Source organism: Crassostrea angulata, chromosome 7 (genome assembly GCF_025612915.1).
Source record: "Crassostrea angulata isolate pt1a10 chromosome 7, ASM2561291v2, whole genome shotgun sequence".
In the NCBI taxonomy this organism is placed as follows: Eukaryota; Metazoa; Mollusca; class Bivalvia; order Ostreida; family Ostreidae; genus Magallana; species Magallana angulata.
Window position 1 is genome coordinate 15,368,042 of NC_069117.1, and position 22,342 is coordinate 15,390,383.

A 22,342-nucleotide genomic window follows, 5' to 3' on the forward strand; every position below is an offset into this window, starting at 1 on the left:
CGTGCGTCGTGCGTTAACAATTTTACATTTTTAACTTCTTCTTGAAAACTACCAGGCCAATCGTTACCATTTTTGGTGTGAAGCATCTCTATGGTAAGAAGAATCTAAATTGTGAAATTTATGGCTCTACCACCCCTGGGGTGCCACGGGCGGGGCCAAATATGCAAAAAAAGCCAAATTTTCAAAAATCTTCTTCTCTACTTCCACACATGTGAGGAAAAAACTGAATGCATGGTTATAATGTCCATGAGGCCCTCTACCAAAATTGTGAAATTCATGACCCCTGGGTCAGGGATTCAGGCTCTAGGGTGGGGCCAATATGGCCAAATAGTAAAAATGTATTAAATCTTAGAAAATCTTCTTCTCTACTACCATATATATTTGTTAAAAACTAAATGCATGATTATGATGTCCATGAAGCCCTCTTCCTAAATTGTGAAATTCATGACCCCTGGGTCAGAGATTCAGGCTCTAGGGAGGGGCCAATATGGCCAAATAGTAAAAATGTATTAAATCTTAGAAAATCTTCTTCTCTACTACCATATATATTTGTTAAAAACTAAATGCATGATTATGATGTCCATGAAGCCCTCTTCCTAAATTGTGAAATTCATGACCCCTGGGTCAGGGATTCAGGCTCTAGGGAGGGGCCAATATGGCCAAATAGTAAAAATGTATTAAATCTTAGAAAATCTTCTTCTCTACTATCATATATATTTGTTAAAACCTAAATGCATGATAATGATGTCCATGAAGCCCTCATCCTAAATTGTGAAATTCATGACCCCTGGGTCAGGGGTTCAGGCTGTAGGGTGGAGCCAATATGGCCAAATAGTAAAAATGTATTAAATCTTAGAACATCTTCTTCTCTACTATCATATATATTTGTTAAAACCTAAATGCATGATAATGATGTCCATGAAGCCCTCATCCTAAATTGTGAAATTCATGACCCCTCGGTCAGGGGTTCAGGCTCTGGGATGGGGCCGTCAGGCCAAATAGTAAAAATGTATTAAATCTTAGAAAATCTTCTTCTCTACTCCCATATATATTTGTTAAAAACTAAATGCATGATTATGATGTCCATGAGGCTCTCTACTAAAATTGTGAAATTCAAGACCCCTGGGTAAGGTGTTCATGCTCTGGGGTGGGGCCAATATGGCCATATAGTAAAAATGATTTAAATCTTAAAAAATCTTCTTCTCTACTCCAACACATGTGGGCAAAAAACTGAATACATGGTTATGATATCCACAATCTCCTTTACCTAAATTGTGAAATTCATGGCCCCTGGGTCAGGGGTTCAGGACATGGGGGGGCAATATGGCAATAAAGTGTTAATGCATATAATGTTTAAAAATCTTCTTCTCTATTCTCACACATCTGTATTAAAAAAAAACGACTAATAATTATGTTTACCAGGAAGTCCTCTACTGAAATTTTAATGTTCATGTCCCCTGGGGTATGGGTTTTGACTCTAGGGCAGGGCCAAAATGGATGTATAGATGTTAATGCATATAACGTTAAAAAATTATCTTCTTTACTCCCACACACCTGAAAGGAAAACTGAATTCATTATTTTGTAGACCAGATCTTTTAGTTTTTCACCAAAATTATAGGTTTCACAGTTTGAATTAAATGTGGTTGTCTTTACAAATTTATAATTTTTCTACTCCAGTATGAAACCAAATTAATTAGATGCATATATGAGACTCCATGACAAGTTTGTGTATTGGATATATGCTACTCAGGTGACCATTAAGGCCAATTGGCCTCTTGTATTTTTATTTTTTCATAAAAAATCCATAGCTTTAAAAAGTGAATCAATACATATTATTGCAATCTTCATTCGTTTTAGTCAACAAAACAAGCAAGGATTTCATTCGTATAAATCTATTGAACATACACATAATTTAGAGAGTGTTTACAGAATTAAATTACATATACAATGTTTAATTATCATGTACAAACAGCAATAAGAAAATGTGATATGTTCATTTTAAATTTGAACTAATCCTTTTGAAATAAAAAAAACCAAGAACTCAAACTTTCATTATTTCTTTCTAATACTCGCCTCACTATCTATAAATTCCTCTGAAGTTCTTGTACTAAAATAAATTAAAAAGATCTTACCTTCACAACCTACTCCGTAATTGTTCAAGTTGCTACAGTCCCTGGTTGTGGTGGCACACACAGATCCAGGTGAACAGTGAAGCTGATTGCATAGTCTGTTTTTCATCCACGTACACTGCAACATTGAAATGTCGTGATTATATATACCATATACATTATTTTATCCCATTAACCTTGTTTCTTTCTCTCAGTGATCAAACACTATTATAATTGTATCATACTTACCACGTCTCTGACGCCATGTTCCGACACCTCTTCATGGTCACAACCCCCTTATTCACTACATTCTTCATTAATGTCTCGTTTGACACGTCTAGATCTTCCTTGGAGGTACGATGTTGCTTTTTCTTTTGATAAAAAGGGCCCAAGTTCATCTGCAATGACCAATTACATTTTATAACCTATTTTATTAACTCTTCTTTATCTACCATTCTCTAACTTTAAAACGGTTTCATATCTCTATTTTCTGACTGCATGCATTTTAGTGAAAGTTTTTATTATCTAATTTGAAATATATTATTTGTCAACTTTTATTGCATGTTATAGTTTGAAATAATTAAAGCAGAACAATATAAACGTATTGTTTTTAGAGATAAAATAGATTTTTGTCTGCATCGTAAACTTTTTATTAAGATTTTTAAAGCTGCTTGGTCCGATTTATTTTGTAATTACAGTATCAAAATTTGTTCCATACAAATCATTTATCTCAGAAAGTTATGGACTTTTTCCTATTTACACCAGCAGAATCAGTCTCCTTTCAAAGTTAGAAATATTCAAAGTAAATAAAAATAATTTCTCTTTGGGCAAACGAAAAAACAAACCAAAATGCATCACGGGAATGTTTAGAAAAGGAAACCGCTTGGTTTCGTCCCCCGAATGATTGGGCTTATTCAACCCGCATGCTATGCATCGATTGTAAAGAAAGCAGCCTTTGGAAATATTAGCGAACAAAACGTACACATGTTTATTTGTAATTTGTCTGATCATTTCGACCTTTATTTAGAGCGATGTCAAAGTCGTAATACAACCATTCCCGTCTCGTCGCCAGGGGTGAAATTTAACATGAGGCGAAATAACGCGGTACCTTTTAATGTCGTTTGTTTTGTTGGCAAATTTTGTACGTATTTTTCTTCATTGAAATTTGGCATAATTGACGGGTAAAACTACTGCAATGTCTATTATTATACATATATTAAGCATAGCCATCGTTTAAAAGCGTGCATAAAATTTGATATAAAATCGGACCAAGCAGCTTTAACTGTATTTTGTTAGTTTGGGATCTTTCTCTTTTACTCGTTGTTAATGCTAGAACACTTAGTACTTGATCCTTTTTGCTTGCCTTGGTATAAAACAAACCAAAATGTATCTCACTGACTTTTTAAGCATATTGGAACACAAACACAAATGCGAAAACATTTTTGCACGTAACTTTCCAATAGCATCGTCCACAATAACAGCTTTAATAGTAAAGAACTTTCCATATTTTGCAAAATTAATTCAATATTTCCAAATCTGTGTTTTGTAGACCTTTATTTAGCCAAATGGTTTTTCTAGAATCGATGAATTTTATTTCTTTGCATTATATTGTAACAACTGTTTTCCTTAATCTAATACTTAAAGATGCTTGGTCCGATTTAACACCAAATCTTGTGACCGCTTTTAAACGATGGTTATTCTAAGTATGTGAATAATAAAAGACAATGCAGTAGTTTACTCTGTCAATTAAGCTATATTTCAATGGAATAATCATGCACACAATTTGTTTTAAAAACAAATGACACAAAGGGGCATCGCCTCATTATATTCGCCCTTGAATTCGAGGCGGTTATTATTGTATTATGACTTTAACGCTGATAAGAATTTATAAATACGCATTATTTTCCTTTTATCTCCGACTATCGCCATATTAGTTGTCGATTTCTATTGTTCTGCTCATTGCTACACACCACCTATATAAGGCCGAGAGCACTATTTATGCTGCACCGCATTCAGGTATTTCATTCACCCAAACACGTTATCTTGGACGGAAATACGTGCAGAAACGCGTTTTGAACAAAAATATGACAACCACTCCACTGCCAAGGCAGATCCAATAAACGACGAAACAAGACATACTGAAATCCAGTCACAGATACTTAAAAAAATTATCCTCGATAATTGTAATCCGTTTTCCTGTGTATGTTATAACATCGCACATGCGCAAAACCACACACTGTGACAGATCGAGCAAGGTCAATGATCGCATGGATTTTAAGAAACGGAGCGTTTTTGTAGAAACCGATGGACACGATGCATGTTACGTTGTTACTTTCTTGGGTTTTCTATCATTTAGCTACTGTGTTGGATGTACTACCGCCTGGGTTTTAAAATTGATGGCGACGTTATGCATTCTGTATGAACGGCACACGTGTTCGATGTGCAAGCGAAGTAAGTCCGCACTATCTGTGCAAAATAATACGGAGGCCTTGGAAATTCGTTCAAAAAAATAAATATGTTTTGTATTTTATTGATTGTTGTTTCCTTTATTATTTATTACAAACATTTTGCTACATTGTGTTGTTCATGCATTTAGAAGTCCGTGCAACCTGAATGCCTCGATCAGAAAGCAACTGACCGTAACTTTCTCAACCGGTATATGTACCCGAGTGACAGTAGAGGAGCGATGAAAATTAATATGGCGACAAAATGCTTTTATGAATTCATGTCATCTTTCACATCATTATAAAGAGAATGCCTGCTTGGGAAGTTTACAGTTGAAAGTGACATCTCGAGAAAACCATTGTCCGTCGACTCGAAACGGAGATTGATAATAGGTGCGTTCAGAGTTCACCAGATTGTCACCAACGGCAAGTTCGGTCACCAATGTCTACAAATGGTTCCCAATGGTAGCAACTGGTTACCAATGTTGACCATTGGTGTACTTAGAAACTGATACTATACTGTGTATAAATACTGATGTAAATAAAGACTTTAGAATAGGATATATGCATATCTTATTGAATGAAAATTTTGAAAACAATCTAAGACAACTGAGGGCTTCTAAAACCCGCTCCTCTACCCAGAAACATTATTTGGGCTTTCGGTAGGACGTTACTAGTTCTTGTTGTTCAAGTTAAAAGGATGTTGTTATAGAGTGAAATATGCACCGATTGCGTAGAAATTGCTTTATATATAAGCCAGACAAATCTTGTTGATTTCAGAGATCCATGGCTGAGTGGCCAACAAAGAAATTATTGACAGGCCTATGTCACATTGCTGTTTGATACAACTACCCAAAGTCCAAGCTCTTGTTAAAATTGATTCTAATTTATATACTTTTTTGATGGCGTTAAATATTTATTACCAATTTTGCAATTAGTCTTTACTTTCTTTGTATAAATGATGAATTTGTAGTCAGAGGAAAGGTATTTTGGTTTTTTTTCAACTGTTTTATATATTCAGATGGTTACAATTGGTAACCAAGTGTAACCAAAGGCCACCATTTGTTTGAATTTGACAAAAAGCGAAATACCAAAGGCCACCATTTGTTTGAATTTGACAAAAAACCGTTCATGGTACTACCTATACAAATGGTTTCACTTGGTGACCATTTGCTACCATAGTTCACCGATGGCAACTAAATGCTGCCAGCGGTAAATCTCAATTTCACCAACGGTACAACTTTGAATGCACCTAATGGTTTTTAAGTGGTGTCAATTTTAACTGTTACCCTCCCAATATTAATTCGTTTTAAGCATAATTAAATAGTTCCTAGCGTTTATCACATTCATTTTGGGTCTAAAATTTGAGTTTTTTGCTTTAACATTTAAAACGTAAACAAAGCTTTCTTTACATGACAAAGAATTGTGAGCTCTGTATTTCGCTTATAACACGAAGACTGACAGTCCAATTTTGGTAGAACATAAGAATTGCTATACTGAAGCAATGTAAATATTAAAAACGGAAAAATAATTTTGATTTACATCATGACCATGCTCTTTTATTTGCCTGAATACAATATCACGATATTTTGATGACAAGTTTATGTTGTCAAACTTTGTTCATATTAACATTACCGTGCCGTTCGCAGATAAAAGGATTTTTTCGATCACAAGGTAAATCGTTCCAAGTCCAAGAGGAATTGCTTTTTAGTTCCAAACAATTTTCGTTCCCATTCTTGTTGTTTGGTTCATCTGCATGATAACATAACACAAAGTCAAAGACATGTAGTATTTAACCGTGAGAAAAATTATCTCAACGGCAATAAATATTGATAAATAGACTTAAAAACTGAAATCCATATGTAAAAATATGATTTTATTTGTTATCAAAAAGGAGTTGAGAGAGCTAAATTGACCTCCTAAGTTATCCATTAGTAATTGTTTTGCTTAATTAATCAAAATTTACCATATTTTTAATTGAAAAATCTTTCGTATGCTCTCATTTTAACTTGCACTATATAAGTACGCAGAGGGATAAACTGAGAGTAATCTTTTGTTTAGCATGAGATTCAAACGTTGATTTATTGTCGTGTGTGACGTTGAATTTGTGTTGAATACATACTAGTTTTTATGAATTCGGAAATCGACCTGGTGATCAAGCAATCAATTAACATATTAAAATTTTGCCAAAAATGTTAGCATTTTAAAACTAACTTTTCACTACCACCAAAGAATTTAGTAACGTTGATTTCATCTATTCGAATTCCTTTGAATACACATCAAATAGGGTTCTGTTTGATGATATCTGCGATTTAATGGAGTAGAGCTTTATTTAAGAAGAAAAAAGTAAACTTTATAGTAAGAAGTTGGTATTTTTTGTTGTTGTTGCAACAAGTGTTACTAAAACTTATAGTACATGTAATCATTAAGTATTAACAATACGCACCCTTTTACCACAATTAAATCAACGAGTTATTAATTAGTTGATGGTGTGGATTTATAAAAGAAAAACTAATGTACTAACTGAACAACAATCATATTGTACAGTGTATGTGAATATTTTGTATACAACCATTTATTTAATACACATGGAGAGTAAAGGATGGCACAGTTTTATCTTATGGAAACATTATGGTGATATATTAAAACCTAGTCCGTACATATAATGTTTAATGCATGTAGAATATTAGTATTAAAAAATTTTAATCCTTTTAATACATTCAATCATTCAATGTTTGTGTGTGTGAGAGAGAGAGAAAGAGAGAGAGAGAGAGAGAGAGTTCGTCGGAAGAATGTTGAACATTTGCAAGTAAAACGTTTCTTTTCATTTGCTAAACACACTTTATAAAGTCAGAAATATCTGTGATTTCTATGGTTGTGATTTTTACGCACATAAATATAGTTTGAAGTTACCATATATTAAATAAAAAGGTCATAACAATCAGTGTCATTTACAACCGAAAAAAAGTTCTGATAACTACGTCCCTGCAACCAGTTTGTGATATTTAGATTCGACCAATTGAAAAGTTGTTTGGGAGGCGGGTTTTGTTTTTGCTCAGTGCAGCTATTCAAATTTATAGAGAGAGTGAAGTTGTTCGTTTTTGAAACAAAATGTTTTGTTAGATTTTTTCGAGAAATTAATTAGACTATAGTAGAATGTCTAACATGGTATCAAATTTGTTTCATCGTCGTCTTTAAAACTTATCTTATCAAATCTATGTGGTCACCAATTCAGACTCATCCATATTTCAAACAATGAATAAACATTACTAGAATCCCAGTTAGTGAATGACGAAATTCGCTCGCCATGTCCCCAGTACCAGTCATCTCCCTTTTTATTCCCACCAGTCCATATATGTTGTACACCGGACGCCAAACCTTAAATCAAAATGTACAAAAGGAAAGATTTAATGATTATACATGTAACTATCAACATACTTAAGTCAAACTTGAATAAAAGTGTTTCCATATTATTTTTTTTCATTACCCGACTGCTATTGGGTATATCTAAACAATAAAATGCTTTCTTTGGTGATATATTCGGGATATGAAGGTGGCGACATTTCAAAAAAAATACATAACCCGCGTTAGCGTGTTATTTAAATTTTTCTGCAATGATCGCTACCTTCATAACCCGCATGAATCATCAAAGAAAGCATTTTATCGTTTATATTTAAACTTTTTTTTTTACTAATTAATAAATTTATTAATAAAAGTAAGTAAAATTCACTTAATTACTGTTAATATACTTAAGTACGTTAGCTAAAAGAAACAACCAAATCGTCTCCTGTGAGACTTTGAGTCTGATATCATCATGACAATTTCGTGCAGTCAGTGATTTTTTTTTTCTTAATTAGGTTAATAAAAATGCAGCGAATTTTGCGAATCTGAATAATTTTCCCCGTCCTGTGTGTAATCCGTCCTGATGTTTTTTTAAACCATCTTTTATATACTTTTATCAAAACTTCTAAATGTTCACATTGATAACTAGAATAATTTGATAGTTAAATAATTGTCAGCATTTCGTAACTGATGTGTGTTCTCATCAATAGCACAGATAAGATAAATTCTGATGATAATTATTATGATTGGTAATTTTTGTAATAAATATTAAAACACTGTGTTTTATAATTATGTTTGTGCCAATGTGATTTTGCACCCGTCCAAGCTGCATGTATCGAAAAATTCAAATGTGTAATATGAGAGACTCTTGCTTTAGGATATTAGATCCACCAATGTTATTAATGTATCTTAACTGTCAGAAGAGATATATACCTTAAAATTTAAAATCCTACAAAATAATTTTCATATTGGAAAACAATTTTCTTATAAGATATTGATTCTTATAGGATATTGGTAATTTCCTGCCGGAATAAAAGAACTTCCTACAGGAATTTAAATTCCGATAGAATTTAAACAAACTCCATAGGATTTTAAAATCCGATAGGAAATCTTACTTTCCCATTGGAAAACTATCTGTGTGGATCAAATTCTTGCAGGAAATACTTTTCTCCTATAGGAAATTTAATTTCGATAGGATTTTTACAAAATCCTATATGGTTTTCAATATATCCTGTAAGAAAGTTATTTTTCCTGTAGGAAATAATGTTTTTCTATGAGATTTTAATTTCCAAAGGTAAATATCTTATTTGTCAGGTGGGACACACTTGAAAAAAAGTGGCTATATACTCTCTAAACAATGGTCTATCATTTGGTATATATGTTTTTTTACGAAACTGCATCTTAAGCGGGTGCAAAAATGCCACCTTGGCACAGACATAATTATCTGGCACAGTGTTATAAGTCTTTCACTTTTATGTTAACTCAGTATATCCCAGTAATCTTATAATAAAAGATACCACAGATTCTGAGACATCTGTTTGATATTTGGATATTTTACTAGAAACAACTTGTTTACGGAATCCATTCAACAAATCTATGATAAACGTGATGATTTTGATATTTCCATCTTCAACTTACCTTACTTATTTAGCAATATACCATTATTACCTGCTTAAACGAGGCAAGCTACTAACAAACAAGTCGACGAAACAAGAATATCAAAAATCTTGACTAGAATCATCTTTAAGCAAGTTCTATGGTCGATCTTTGATTCTGTCAGCAAGTGCAATGTTTCATTAGGACACATTCTGACTGACGTTTTTCATTCTTGTTAGACCATTATTTATACATAAGGCCCCGCCGTCACCAACTTTCCTCAAGTCATTACTCAGCCTCAAGTTTGAGTTTTTACCTCAAATTCATGCACTTTTCCTTTCAGGATTTGAGTTGAGGACTGAGCTGAGAGATTTAAAAATTTTGGTGACGGTGGGGCCAGACTGACTACCGTATCTTCAATTTTCATAACTTTGACAATGAGCACACGGTGGGTGCGTCCGGTCGGCAGGGAATGCATACTCCATAGGCACCTGATCCCATCTCTACTACTGTCTTGTTATATGTTCGTGTTGCTCTGCTTTGAATTTGCATTTTGTCTTATGGATTTTTGAGATGGTTGGCGGTTTGTTATTTTCATTTTCATCTTTAGTAATAGTTTAAAGTAGTTTGAAGTAACATAAGTAACATTTATATATCTTTGCAGCGCATGTTAACATCTTTAGAGAGGTACATGATTGTGCGTATGATTTAAATGTAAAAAAATTTTGGCGTTTTTGGGGATTGGGAAACTAAAGAAAAAATTGAACTAATAAAAGTATGATACATTCAATTTTAAATAAAGCATGCAATCAAATTTTAAAAGATTTATTGTTCTCCGAAACAAATAGATTGGCACCAAAAAATCGTCTGCCTTTGATTGGATGGAGTATTTATTCTTCAATATTAAAACCAATGCCAAAACTATGAATAGTATTTAAGTTTTTGCTTAATTAAGATGAAGAGTCTTAAAGTAAAAAATAAATCGTAAACCAAAATTTATTCGCGTGCGACAAATTTATGCGAGGTTCTCGAGGGCCTCGTCGTCGCGAATATTTCTTGCTGCAAACAAATACATGTCGTATGGTTGTTATAACAACACAAGCCTTGATAAGATTTCGGCACGAACATTATTCGTCGCAAAATAGTCTATCGGAAGTAAATCAGTAAATCGCGGTTTATAGTAACACACGAGCGGATAAAATCCAATGAGGGTGAAGTCGACAAGGAGGTACGTGGTGCAAACTTATCTGTCACAAAGAGGATACTGCAAACCATTTTTTTTTTAAATGTATTTACGTGCGAGAAATTTTCGTGAGGGCCTCGTCGTCGCGAATATTTCTTGCCGCGATGTCGTCTGGTCGTTATAACAAAACGGGTCTTGATATGGCTTGATCGCGAACATAAGTCGTCGCGAACCACTTTTGCATGAGTAAACGGCGAAATAGAGTCGTCGCGAATACAAGTTGTTTTACAGTATCAATATTGTAGGTTTTTTTATTTTACCTTTTCCAACGAGTTGAAATGATGTATAAAATCGCGACGCTTGCCGAGCGAATATAACCATATCCATGAGTTGGATAAAGCAAATATAAAATCACACAATTAAAGATGTTCTATTTATCTTATACAATTTGATTTATAAGATGAAGCTTTTGAGACAGCCCCTTTATGACCCGAATTGATTTTTCTTCACAAATTAAAGATGTTTTATCTGGTTATGTTGATCTTGTGCAATACAATTTAGTACGTCATTTCGGAGATAAGTCTCGGTGTTTTAATGTAAAGTTTCGCTGAAATAAAAATTCCCGTTCGTTCTATAAATAGTGTTAAATCAGAACAGTAGAGAAAAGTAGATCGGACGAAAAATTAATTGATGCAAGTATCAAAGAAATTTTCAACCAATCAGAAGCGCAAATATCTCGTCAAACTAATAAATATTTAATTAACATTGGCGTTACTACATAAAAATTTGTCATTTGTACATAACTGCTTTAAAAGATCATGGTCACGATTTTGGTGAAATTCAATTTTACTGTTTTTATCATTTACAATGCTCTAAGAATGTATCTCTGATAATCAAATGAAATTTGAGAGTCAGTAGTAGAGTTATAAGCAAGATACAAGGCTCATAATTCTTAGTCATGTAAACAAGGCTCGTGCCCTGTTTTTGTTTACGTAGGTTCAATATACCACTAATAATCTTTTTTCAAGCTAATTTGTCTATCTTCTTATTCCTATTAAGTATAACTTAACAGTTTCTAACGTTTTACACATTCATTTTAGGTCTAAAACTGGATTTTTTACCTCAGCATTCAAAATGTAAACAAAAGCTTTGTTTACATAGTCAAGAATTGTAAGCTCTGTAACTTGCTTATAACTCAAGAAATAACACTAAATTTTGTTTGTTTATCAAAAATGCATTACTGAAGCATTGTTAACATTAAAATCAGAAAATAATTTTTGACCAAAAATCGTGACCATGCCCCTTTAAACTAACATATTTTTGTTTAGTATTTACAAAACTGTCTGTGTTAAATGTAAATGTGGACCCGCTTAACGTATTTTCAGTACAAAAAAGTTACCTTGTATTGATTGTTGTTTTTGCAGATCTCTTATTTCCACAAGAACACTGCCATGGTGCCGACACGTAGATTGAGCATCAGACCAAGTTTTTGGAGATTCAAAAAACGTTTTGTAACAGAAATTACCAATTTGATGAGTGAATCCAGGAATACATACAGAATTGTAAAATTTGCCTTTACCTGAAAAATTAAAGTAGCAAAAATAATCAGTTTACAAAAACACAACTTACCTTTAAGGGACTTACAAACGATTTGAAACCAAATTTTCATATTTTCTATTTTTAATGTCTACAATGGTTGATTTGAGCTTTGTTGATACTTCCTTAAAATTTGAAAGTCAAATATCCAGTTACAGGTAAGATAGCATTTGAAATTGTTTTGTAAACACATCTGAAGTCTTGTTATTGTTTACATATGTGTTATATTAGTATAAGTTCAATTAAATGTTGATGTCATATTATTTATGATTACATTGAATCAGTTTATCTTTTTTGCGTTCAGTAATTTTGTCAAAGAAATGTTAAATTCCTCACGTAACATTATTTGAAAGCAAATATAAGACTCACGCTTTGTTTGCATAACGATGAATTATTAATTCAGTATCTCTCAGTTGACTTCTAACATGCAAACTTTGGTCAATCATTCAAAATGCACATTAGCTATCCATTGTATAGTTAAAAATTAAAAAAAAAAAATTTGATCTTAAATCGTGATTAAACCCCTTTTTAAAAATGCTTAATCAATACCGCAGGTGTATGTTTTCCTTTTATTTCAATCCACATACTATAATTCAAAATACTTTTTACCTTAATCATATACTTATCTTATAATGAATTAAAATTAAATTGCATATCTTTATGAAACTCAAAAAATAATGTGAATAAGACGCAACAAATAAGTAGCCAAAACCGCCACATTGTTGTTATTCAGTTCTGCATTTTTCTTTGCCTTGGAGTAAATGGAATCTTTAGATTAGGAAAGGAATAAACACTCTTGACTTGACCAACAGAAATCAAAAACTCGGTCCAGAAATCAAAAACTCGGTTCTTCCTGGTTCGATTATCAATCAAGGTGCTTAATTTTAATGCAGAATAATCTTTTGCTACTTGAAATAGCATAAAGCATTCTGATTTGATCCGAATAAATAGAGTCTACCTAAATGATAAGATAAAATATGCTGAAGAACTGTCAAATTGTTCGTATATCTTATAGTAATTTTAACCATCCGGTTTATATCTTTGCTTGAAGCCAGAACAGTTTTGCAAATCATGACTATCCCTTGAAAAGAAGTGTCAAACGCCCACGTTGATCGCATTTGGTATCTTTACCTGTATATACATGCACAACTTCCTCATTGTACCGAATTACCGATTAAATATAACTCAAGTTTGCTACTCTTTAAAGATTTATTTCATCCTTTAAAAAAACCCCCAATTTTATACGGTAAATAAATTGTAAAAGAACAGTGCCCTTTTTTTACTACGTTTATTTAATTAATTGACATTCAAAATGCTTTGTTGTAAGTTCGAGCTAGTGATGATAATGTAAATGTAAGCTTGATTTGAATGATTTTTATTTATCATTTTTATTTGTTTTGTATTTAATTTTTTGTATGTTGTCGATACTTCTGATTTAGGGAGGGGTATATGCTCTAAAAAAATCCTGGATTCGCGCAGATAACTACAGTTCCCCTAAACGCATTCCATGATTTGTTTTCATTTTTTTTTTTTGGATTTTAAACTCAATTAACGATCAAACCACAGGGGCATCTTATCCCCTCTGCTCTCTATTACAAATTATATAAATAATACACAAGGGAAAAATCGAAAGTAATACACGATTTATATTTTAAAAAAACAACTTATCTAAAAAAAAAAATGGTGTGTTCCCGTTTTGCACACATTTGATAATTGGGTGTGAATTGTGTTGTTATAGCAATTATAGTCTGCTTTCAGTCAAAGATTTTACCTGGATTTTTACCTGTGTTTTATCAGCACCTTTACGAGAATATAGATATTTTTTTCTGTTTTAGGTCTAATAACTATCACCATTTTTTCGTTTCATAAAATAAAGATAATGATATTTTAAGTCTTAGATTTCCACTCACTGATCATCTTCACAAGATGTTGTGAAGATTATGGGGGACTCCGTTTCTCTTTTTACAACTTGTTTGCAAAATATGTAAAATTGCATGTTTATAATTAGTTGATTGGTATCAACAGAGAGAATATATTGAAAGGAAACAGATCTTTATCACAAAATATTTTAATCTCTGAAGTAGCGGCTTCGACATCTTATGACATCATCGCTTTAGTAAATATTGCGGGTCACTTTCTGGTTTTTCAGATTAGAGGCTTAATACATGAAACACAAAAATTTCCGACGAAAATAATAATTTTGATATTGATTTGATACGTTCTTTTGTTAATATATTCAGTAGCATATTCTCACTATATAACTCTATATAGACGAATAGTCAATAATTGTGATCGGTAAAAAGGGTTTTTATCCCATTAAAACTGCTGCCTGATTATCTAATTTAAGCCATGAAAAACGTGATTCTAAATTATAAACAAACAGTTCTTCCATCGTGTTTTCAATGCTTGGGTTTCCTGCTTTCACGCGCAGTGGCGTTATTTATAGCGGATTACATTAATATTGATCAGACATGTAGCAAAGTTTAGAAACAAATGACAGTTTTATGGGCCTAGAGTTGGTGAAACATCTAATTATAAGAAGAGTAATGTATGATTTTACTCAAACTCACGTCAAAAATTTTACTCCAAATACGTCATTTACGCCTTTAAAGATCATATGCAAAAATTGGACGCCGAATACAGTATCGAATTTGTAGTATTCTTTGTAGCATATTTTTGCCGCTTTTTATAGCTAATTCCTTTTTAAAGTTAAGACACTCCTCAACATATGTATATGGTCCCGGTTTATACAATGATACCATGCTTTTGAGAGCCAATTCATTGTTTTCTATGAAAATTGTGTGCTTTATTTCAAACTAGATGATAACCCACGCGAGCGCGGTAATTAATACTTAACAAATTAATGACATAATGCAATAATGTTGAATCATATTGTGCCCGAATTTGTTATTCATGCGCGGATCAAGAGGGGGGGGGGGGGCTAGGGGGTCCGCCCCCTGTAAAATTCAAATTTCTTTAAATACCATGCCTCGACCCCCCACTCCGTTGGCAAACTGAAATAATCATCGGAACACCCCCCCCCCCCCCCCTCGGGAAATTTTGCTGCATCTGCGCATGTTCTTAATATTTTTTTTAAACCAATTCTTTAAAATCAAAATAAAAAACACAAAAAGCTTAGCTTGATATTTAGAAATAGGGATGAAAAATTTAAACTGAGTTGGATGATATATACATGAACATGGCCTTAATTCTATTTTTGCAGCTGAGTGGAAAATAATAACAATGATTTTTTTAAAACCAGTACGTGGGTATTAAGACGACTAAATTTTGCTCTTTAGGTAAATTTTCACTAATATTTTTATCCCTGTCCCAAATGTGAAATTTTATTCAGATAAAAGACTGTTTCAAAAAAAATTTGGGAGGGTACCCCCCCCCCCCAAAATAAAATTATCTTCCCCGTTTGATAACACATTTGATGTATGAAGTTCACTAACAATATGTCGTGGTATTAAAATGTATGCAACTAAAAATCAAAACGCTAATTTATGCATATTTATTTGCGTTTTTTAAACCAAAGTTGTCATTTTCCAAGTATCTTGCTCTACACTTTCCGCCATAGTGTAAAGTCAAACTGCGTTCCTGGGGACCCCGTTCTGGAAAAAAAATTTCGACAAAAACGAATATCGCATCAAATTTTCCATTTAATTTATTAACTACATGTATATTGTATTAACCAAAAATGTCCCATTAAAGGTATGAGTATCTACCCGCAGTGCATGATGAATCAATCCTAAACTTTTCGCCAAGACGTTAATTAGTCAAACCGCGTTCTTGGTTACCCCGTTCTGGAAAGTTATATTCCATTCTTTCGCTAAAGGTCGCACTTCGCTGGCTTCTATCTATCAAAACTGAAATCACTCACTCAAAAAACGAATTACCTTATTACATTTATTCAACATTTGTCAAATCTTAACTTCTATGTGTAATCCAGTTAAGTTTCTAATAAATGTATTCACTGTTTACGTAATCATTCAATATTATTTCATTGCAATCATTTATTTTGATGCAAATGATCCCCGTGTTGGATCCGCCAAAACGTGTCCACCGTCTTACTTTTATTTTTGCTATTTTGGGCTTGTTTATCGAAAATGAAAGTAGTTTTTTTTTTTTTTTTTTTTTATAAATTTCACAATAAAAACGCATCAGTTTAAATTTAATTATACCTTATGGACATCATCATCCATGTTTTGAAATACCAAGGTGTAAGCATTTTATAGTTTATTTTCAAAACGCCTTTTAAATTTATAAGTGTAGATATCTTTGATGCTGTCTGTTCTCCTTAGTTGTTTTCCAATACCACAGTCTTACTTACATTCTATTCTATGTCCTTTTTTATTTATTAATTCTTCTAATTAAATAAAAATGAAAAGAATGGGTGGACCATGGTACAACAGACGATTTAAGCAGATCGGACAAGACTTGTTTAAATATCACGTGACGTTATTTGTCACGGGGCCACGGACGCCTTCAGTCGAACTCAACGGTCTTTTTGTACTCAGATCTAAGATTTTCTCTCAAATCCTTGAGTTTGACTCAAAGAAGTTTGCCACGAAAATAGAGTCTCACTCAGATTGAGAAAAGTCTTGAGTTTTTCTCAAAATGTCTAAATTGCTAAGCACCTGTCTCAAGCGTTTAACTCAGCATTCAAATTGGCTGCCAGGCGTAATTTCTGTGGAATATAATGCCAGTTCCAAGGCGAACGGTTCGAGACCGTAACACTCCTTTAGAGTTTTAGTCCGAAGATGAAATTTTCCAGGGGGTGTCGCTTTAGAACTGTCAAGATCTTCTTTTGTGGCTTGATTTCGGCCGCAACGAAGCTTTCCCTTACCTCACCTTCTTCTTGATAGTAATTATTCATCCTTGATAATTCTTAATTTGATATGTCTGTATATCAATTTGCCGCTGAATTATATAATAATTAATGCTTTTTTTTCGATCGATACGATGATTTAGATACGTTTAAAGGAATTATGTAAAGGTACATATATGAAAGATTTAGGAAATGCAAAATAAGAAAAGAAGATCTGAAATTTGAATTTTTGTCAATTCTGTAAGGGTCGTATTTATCATCATAGTTTTAAAAAAGCGAAGTCAGATGGATAACATGATGAGTTAATAGAAATTAAGATATTAATTAAGATAACTTTGGAGCTAGAATACTTATTTTATCATTTTTGTGGGTGGGAAACACATTGATATACCTTATAAGCAAGGTAGATTTTTGTGGGATTTTATTGTGTTTTTTTGGAGGTGGTGTGTCATTTTTTTATTTAGTTGGTTTAACGGTAAAAACATAATATGATGTGATGTTCGTTCAAAAACTGAATACCTAAATTTAATAGCAAACATTAAAGAGGCTTTCAAGCATGCAGTGACACGATGTATGTATTAATCGATCTCTAAAACAAACTGTGTTCGTTATTTCACAAACAAAAATTCAAATAAATTAAATAGAAATTTTGAAAATCATAAGAATTGTGAAATACCATAATTAAGTAAATAAAAAAAAAATTACGTGATAAAAAAATAATCAAATACTTTTGGTTTCTGATTCTTGGTTATTTTTTTTTTTAAAATATTGATCAATTTTATTTTTCATGTGTTTTCGCTTAGCAGAAGTATATAATGGTAACACATGTATACGGAAACACATATCTGTTATTCATAATTTAATTGCATGTAAACAGACCAACATTTTACCTATAACTTATCAATCATAATTTCTTATTCTTTCGTCCGGGTAATGCGCCGACATATTGACGAAATGTCCATCATCACGCTGCGCAAGTCCAAATTTTCCCTGTTTTTAAAGTGGGGGTCAACTTTTGCATTTATGAAACGATTTAAAATTTTGAAGAAGGAGCAATTTGATTAATTGTCAATCCAATACCTAAATATAAATGGCAAATCTGATTTTCCATAATCAAGTATTTGACTGCATGCTATATAATTATGTACGATTTTACATTATAAATATTATATGTCACTGTTTATAATACACTTACCATGCCTATAAACTCTTCAACATTTTTGTTTACTTTTCAAATTTCTAATTCATAAATTATGCCAAGAAACCATCTTGCAGTACATATAAACACAACACAATTTAGCACATGGTTTTTCTTTGCACGTTTATGAATTGCACCTTCGCCTACAGGTTGGTAGTTCTATTGAAATTTAAATTAATTCAAACTGCGTTTAACTTAAGATCTATACATTGTTTATATATACATATATAATCCAGCAAAGAATAGTATACATATTGCGGTAAAAAACCTTCGCTATGCTTAATTTCCTATGTTACAAAAAGAAATAAAGCGTTACAAATTATAAACAACGTCGCGAAATGTTGCCGACGTTTATGACGTTTACTCTGCATTATGACGTTATGTCATAAGACCCCTTTTCTCATACACTGGCTCATATATATAATTTTTAAGTTTTAGCAATTTGAGATTCATAAGCCTTGGATTTTGAAAGCATTTTAAAATTTACAAGAAATTTCATTTCTATATTTAATTGTAGAATACTTGTGGGTTTTCTTTTCTTTTCTTTTTTTTGGGGGGGGGGGGGGGCTGGATGGTTAAAACACATCTTTCCATGGTTGACATATTGAGATATTAATTGCCTTACATTTCAAAAGTATTTCAAAGATGATAAGGAATTTCACATGATTTCAACATTATATTTCATATTTTATTAGTTGTTCAACATCGTTGACTGAACTGGGATTTCAAACAGGAAAGTGAAAGAAAGATATGTAGTTAATTTACTTACATGCAATAATCGAGAAACTGTATACCATAAACAGCGAAATCCACATTGTTAGTTTATTTTCTGTCCATTCTTGGAAGAATCTTTAAATGTATCAAAGTATTGCCAATCTATTCGTGTATTTTTAAAACCTTTGAGGATTATGCAATTGACCAATAGAATGTGTACTGGCTTATCTCTCTTCCCTGATGGCAGGTAGCTTTTTTTTTAAATATACCTTTGTGAAGCATCGTGTTCATAATGACCTTGGTCGAGTTCTTTAGAGAATACATTGATCTATATATGTTTCTAGTTTATTCGAATACAATCTTGAATAAAGCGTTATCTTTTGATGTGTTCATTCTTTATAAAACGCACATTAATAAAAAGTTGTATACTTTGATGGTAGACCACATTGAAAAATTTATTACATACCTTATCTTTTAATATAAAAGTACCTTGATATTTACTTTTAACCCTGTTTAACATAAAGCAGCAACAATATTACATACCTTTTTGTCTACCAGAAAAAGAGCAGAATGGTTAGAAATGATACAATAGCGGTTGTAATTCATTCACCATAAGTCAATAAACTATTGATTTAATATGTACTGGTGTTGTATAGTGCAGTCTCCCCTAGCTATTTTTCCCCTCGAAGAATGGCTTTATAGCACTTTTTCACCGGGAAAAAAGCTTTATTATGAGATTTCTTTTAAAGATATATATAAATTGAAATAAGAATGGACGATCAATATTGCCCAGCAGAATGTGTGATATTGTCACATGACGAAATTTCAGTATTCACAAAGTTACCTGGGTCAGAAATCATGTGGTAAATTGTGATATTCAACAAGAACTTACCCAGTCAAAATATGCGGTTTACAACATAGAACGTGAAGGTAAAACAGTTTTTCTCTTTTAAATCATCTCTCAACATAAACTTAGATAGATAAATATACAATTACCATTAAACAGAGAACACTAGACAAACACGCGCTATGTATAAAGTCTTTTTTTTTTAAAAGGCGTCCCAATTATCCTACGGAGATTCAAGGAAATGTAATTACCCTTGTCTATGAAAACGACTTCTAACTTTGTAAATACGAACTTTTAATTAATGTAATTACATTAAGTTGCAGTTAAGACACCATCAACAGAAATGTGCCCATTTTTAAATTTATTTTGTCGCCGTTTTTTTATGTCCTTAAAGCTGACATAAATTCATAAAACAAATTGGTCGCCATATTTGTTTCGATCGGTCCTCAACTGTCACTTGGGTATATACACCGGTCGAAACAGTTACGGTCGGTTGCTATCCGATCGAGGCATTCGGGTTGCAAGGGCTGCTATAAAATGTTTTTTAAAAGGATAAAAGTACAATCAATAAAACACAAAATATATTTATTCTTTTAAAGAATTTCAGAGGTATCCAAATTAACTTGCACAAGTAGTGCTATCTCACTTCGCATCTGACAAGAAAAAGAAAAAAAGGGAAATAGGACTTTCCCAAAATCTTCAAAATCCTAATCCATGGGGAGGGGTGGGGGGGGGGGAACCTTGCGTAGTATATTACTTCAATTTCAATCCTAATTTCCTTATTTTCATATTAATTTTTTCAATACTCCCAAAAAAGTGGGGGGGGGGGCAACTCCTTAAAAATCAATCTTTTATTAGTATATTTTAAAAAGTGTATTGCTGCCCCCCCCCCCTGCCCCCCCCCCCCCCCCCCCCCCCGATGCTACGTGCCTGCAAGAAAGTAACGAAAGTGACAACATAACACCGTTTTATCGGTTTATATAAGACAACAAACAAATATTTAACAATGATTTCAATGCATGTACCATTATATGTATGATTATGAGTTACGTTTTTTATAAACAAGCTTATCGTCCTAAATTAGTATTAATCTAATTATAAAACAAACATAAGACACACTCACTATTAAAACAACTAGTATAATGTTGGCATTTTCATTTATAGCATCAATTGAAGTGATGATTTTTTTAATTTGTTCACAATTGTGAATGCAGGCACACAGATTTTGAATTTTAGTTAATTTAAATATACGCATAGAAAGCTCCGCAATATTAGAAATAGCATAGTACACGAAAGGTCAAGTTTATACACATTTTTTTGTATTGAAATCACATATGTACCATTCTCTCAGAACATGACATAAAGGCTAACAGCATATTTCAATGACTGATATAATTTCTATAGAAGGAGAAATACATGTATGTCATGTGTTAGTGTGACTGTCAGTCAGTATATTGGATCTCGGTAGCTCAGTGGTTCGAATACTTGTACCTTATTGCAGAGACAATTTATCAAGTCTCATGTAAGAGTCAGTTGATGGTTCATCATCACATTTTACATCAATGTATTGTAGTGATATATCTGTTTTGTTATGCATTATAAAAAATATCGTTTTTAGACGGGGTCACGTGACCCCGTCTATTGGTTTACTGTCAGCCGAAGTCTCAAACCGGAAGGCACGCGTAGAACACATGAATTGAGTTCACGCATAAGAAAATAGTGCAGAAAGTTTTCATGCATTTCAGTAAATATGTATTATAAAACATGCATTAAATCTTTTTAAGTTCGCTGTGTATAAACAAAATTCTATTTAGAAAATAAACAAATAGTTTTATTGATCAAAATATTCTTGCTCGGGTTCAAATGTGGAATGAGTTACGTAACTGAATGCACAGCGCAGTTGACGATTCAGTTGGTGTACGAGCTTATTAATCAATAGAAGACGTTGATGGTGGAATCGAAATTAAAGTTCCCAAACGCAATGTGCCACTTTTGAAAAGTTGTGAATTTTATTTTGACAATCTTTCACCTTAGTACTACCAAACAAGTCTGAATTTGCCTTCTCGTTCGTTGGCTCTTAAGTTGATTAAACTGAATTTAAATTTTAAACAATGCACTGTAAGCAAAATGTATAATAGATTATACATTTTGGAAGACTTATACATCATGTAATATATACAATCTTATCGATTGAAGAACCAAGTTAAATGTTAATGTTCATGTTTTCCGGCTTAGTTGGAATTAGGCTTGGGGTGAATTACATTGTAAAATAATGCATTACATTACCATTACTTCATGAATTAGGGCATTAAATTACCATTACCATTACTTAATTTTCTTGAAGTAATGCATTACATTACCATTACATGAGTAAAGTAATGCATTACCATTACTTTGTGAAAAGTCAATAAGTTTTAAAAAAGTAATTTAAAAACTAAATAAAGAGTTTTTGTAAATATTTCATAAATAAAACATGCTTAAA

At 32.4% G+C, this 22,342-nt stretch overlaps 1 protein-coding gene across 1 annotated transcript in view; it reads right to left on the reverse strand.

The window, feature by feature from the left end:
• The window catches only part of LOC128192845 (uncharacterized), a 41,455-nt gene extending 22,280 nt beyond the window's left edge, over positions 1-19,175 (reverse strand). Inside the window, 6 exon segments of the mRNA XM_052865839.1 lie at positions 2,134-2,248; positions 2,359-2,507; positions 6,189-6,305; positions 7,824-7,931; positions 12,074-12,253; positions 19,069-19,175. Of these exon segments, the coding sequence (XP_052721799.1) occupies positions 2,134-2,248; positions 2,359-2,507; positions 6,189-6,305; positions 7,824-7,931; positions 12,074-12,253; positions 19,069-19,114 (715 nt within the window). The 5' untranslated portion in view covers positions 19,115-19,175.
• Positions 19,176-22,342: the final 3,167 nt, after the last annotated feature.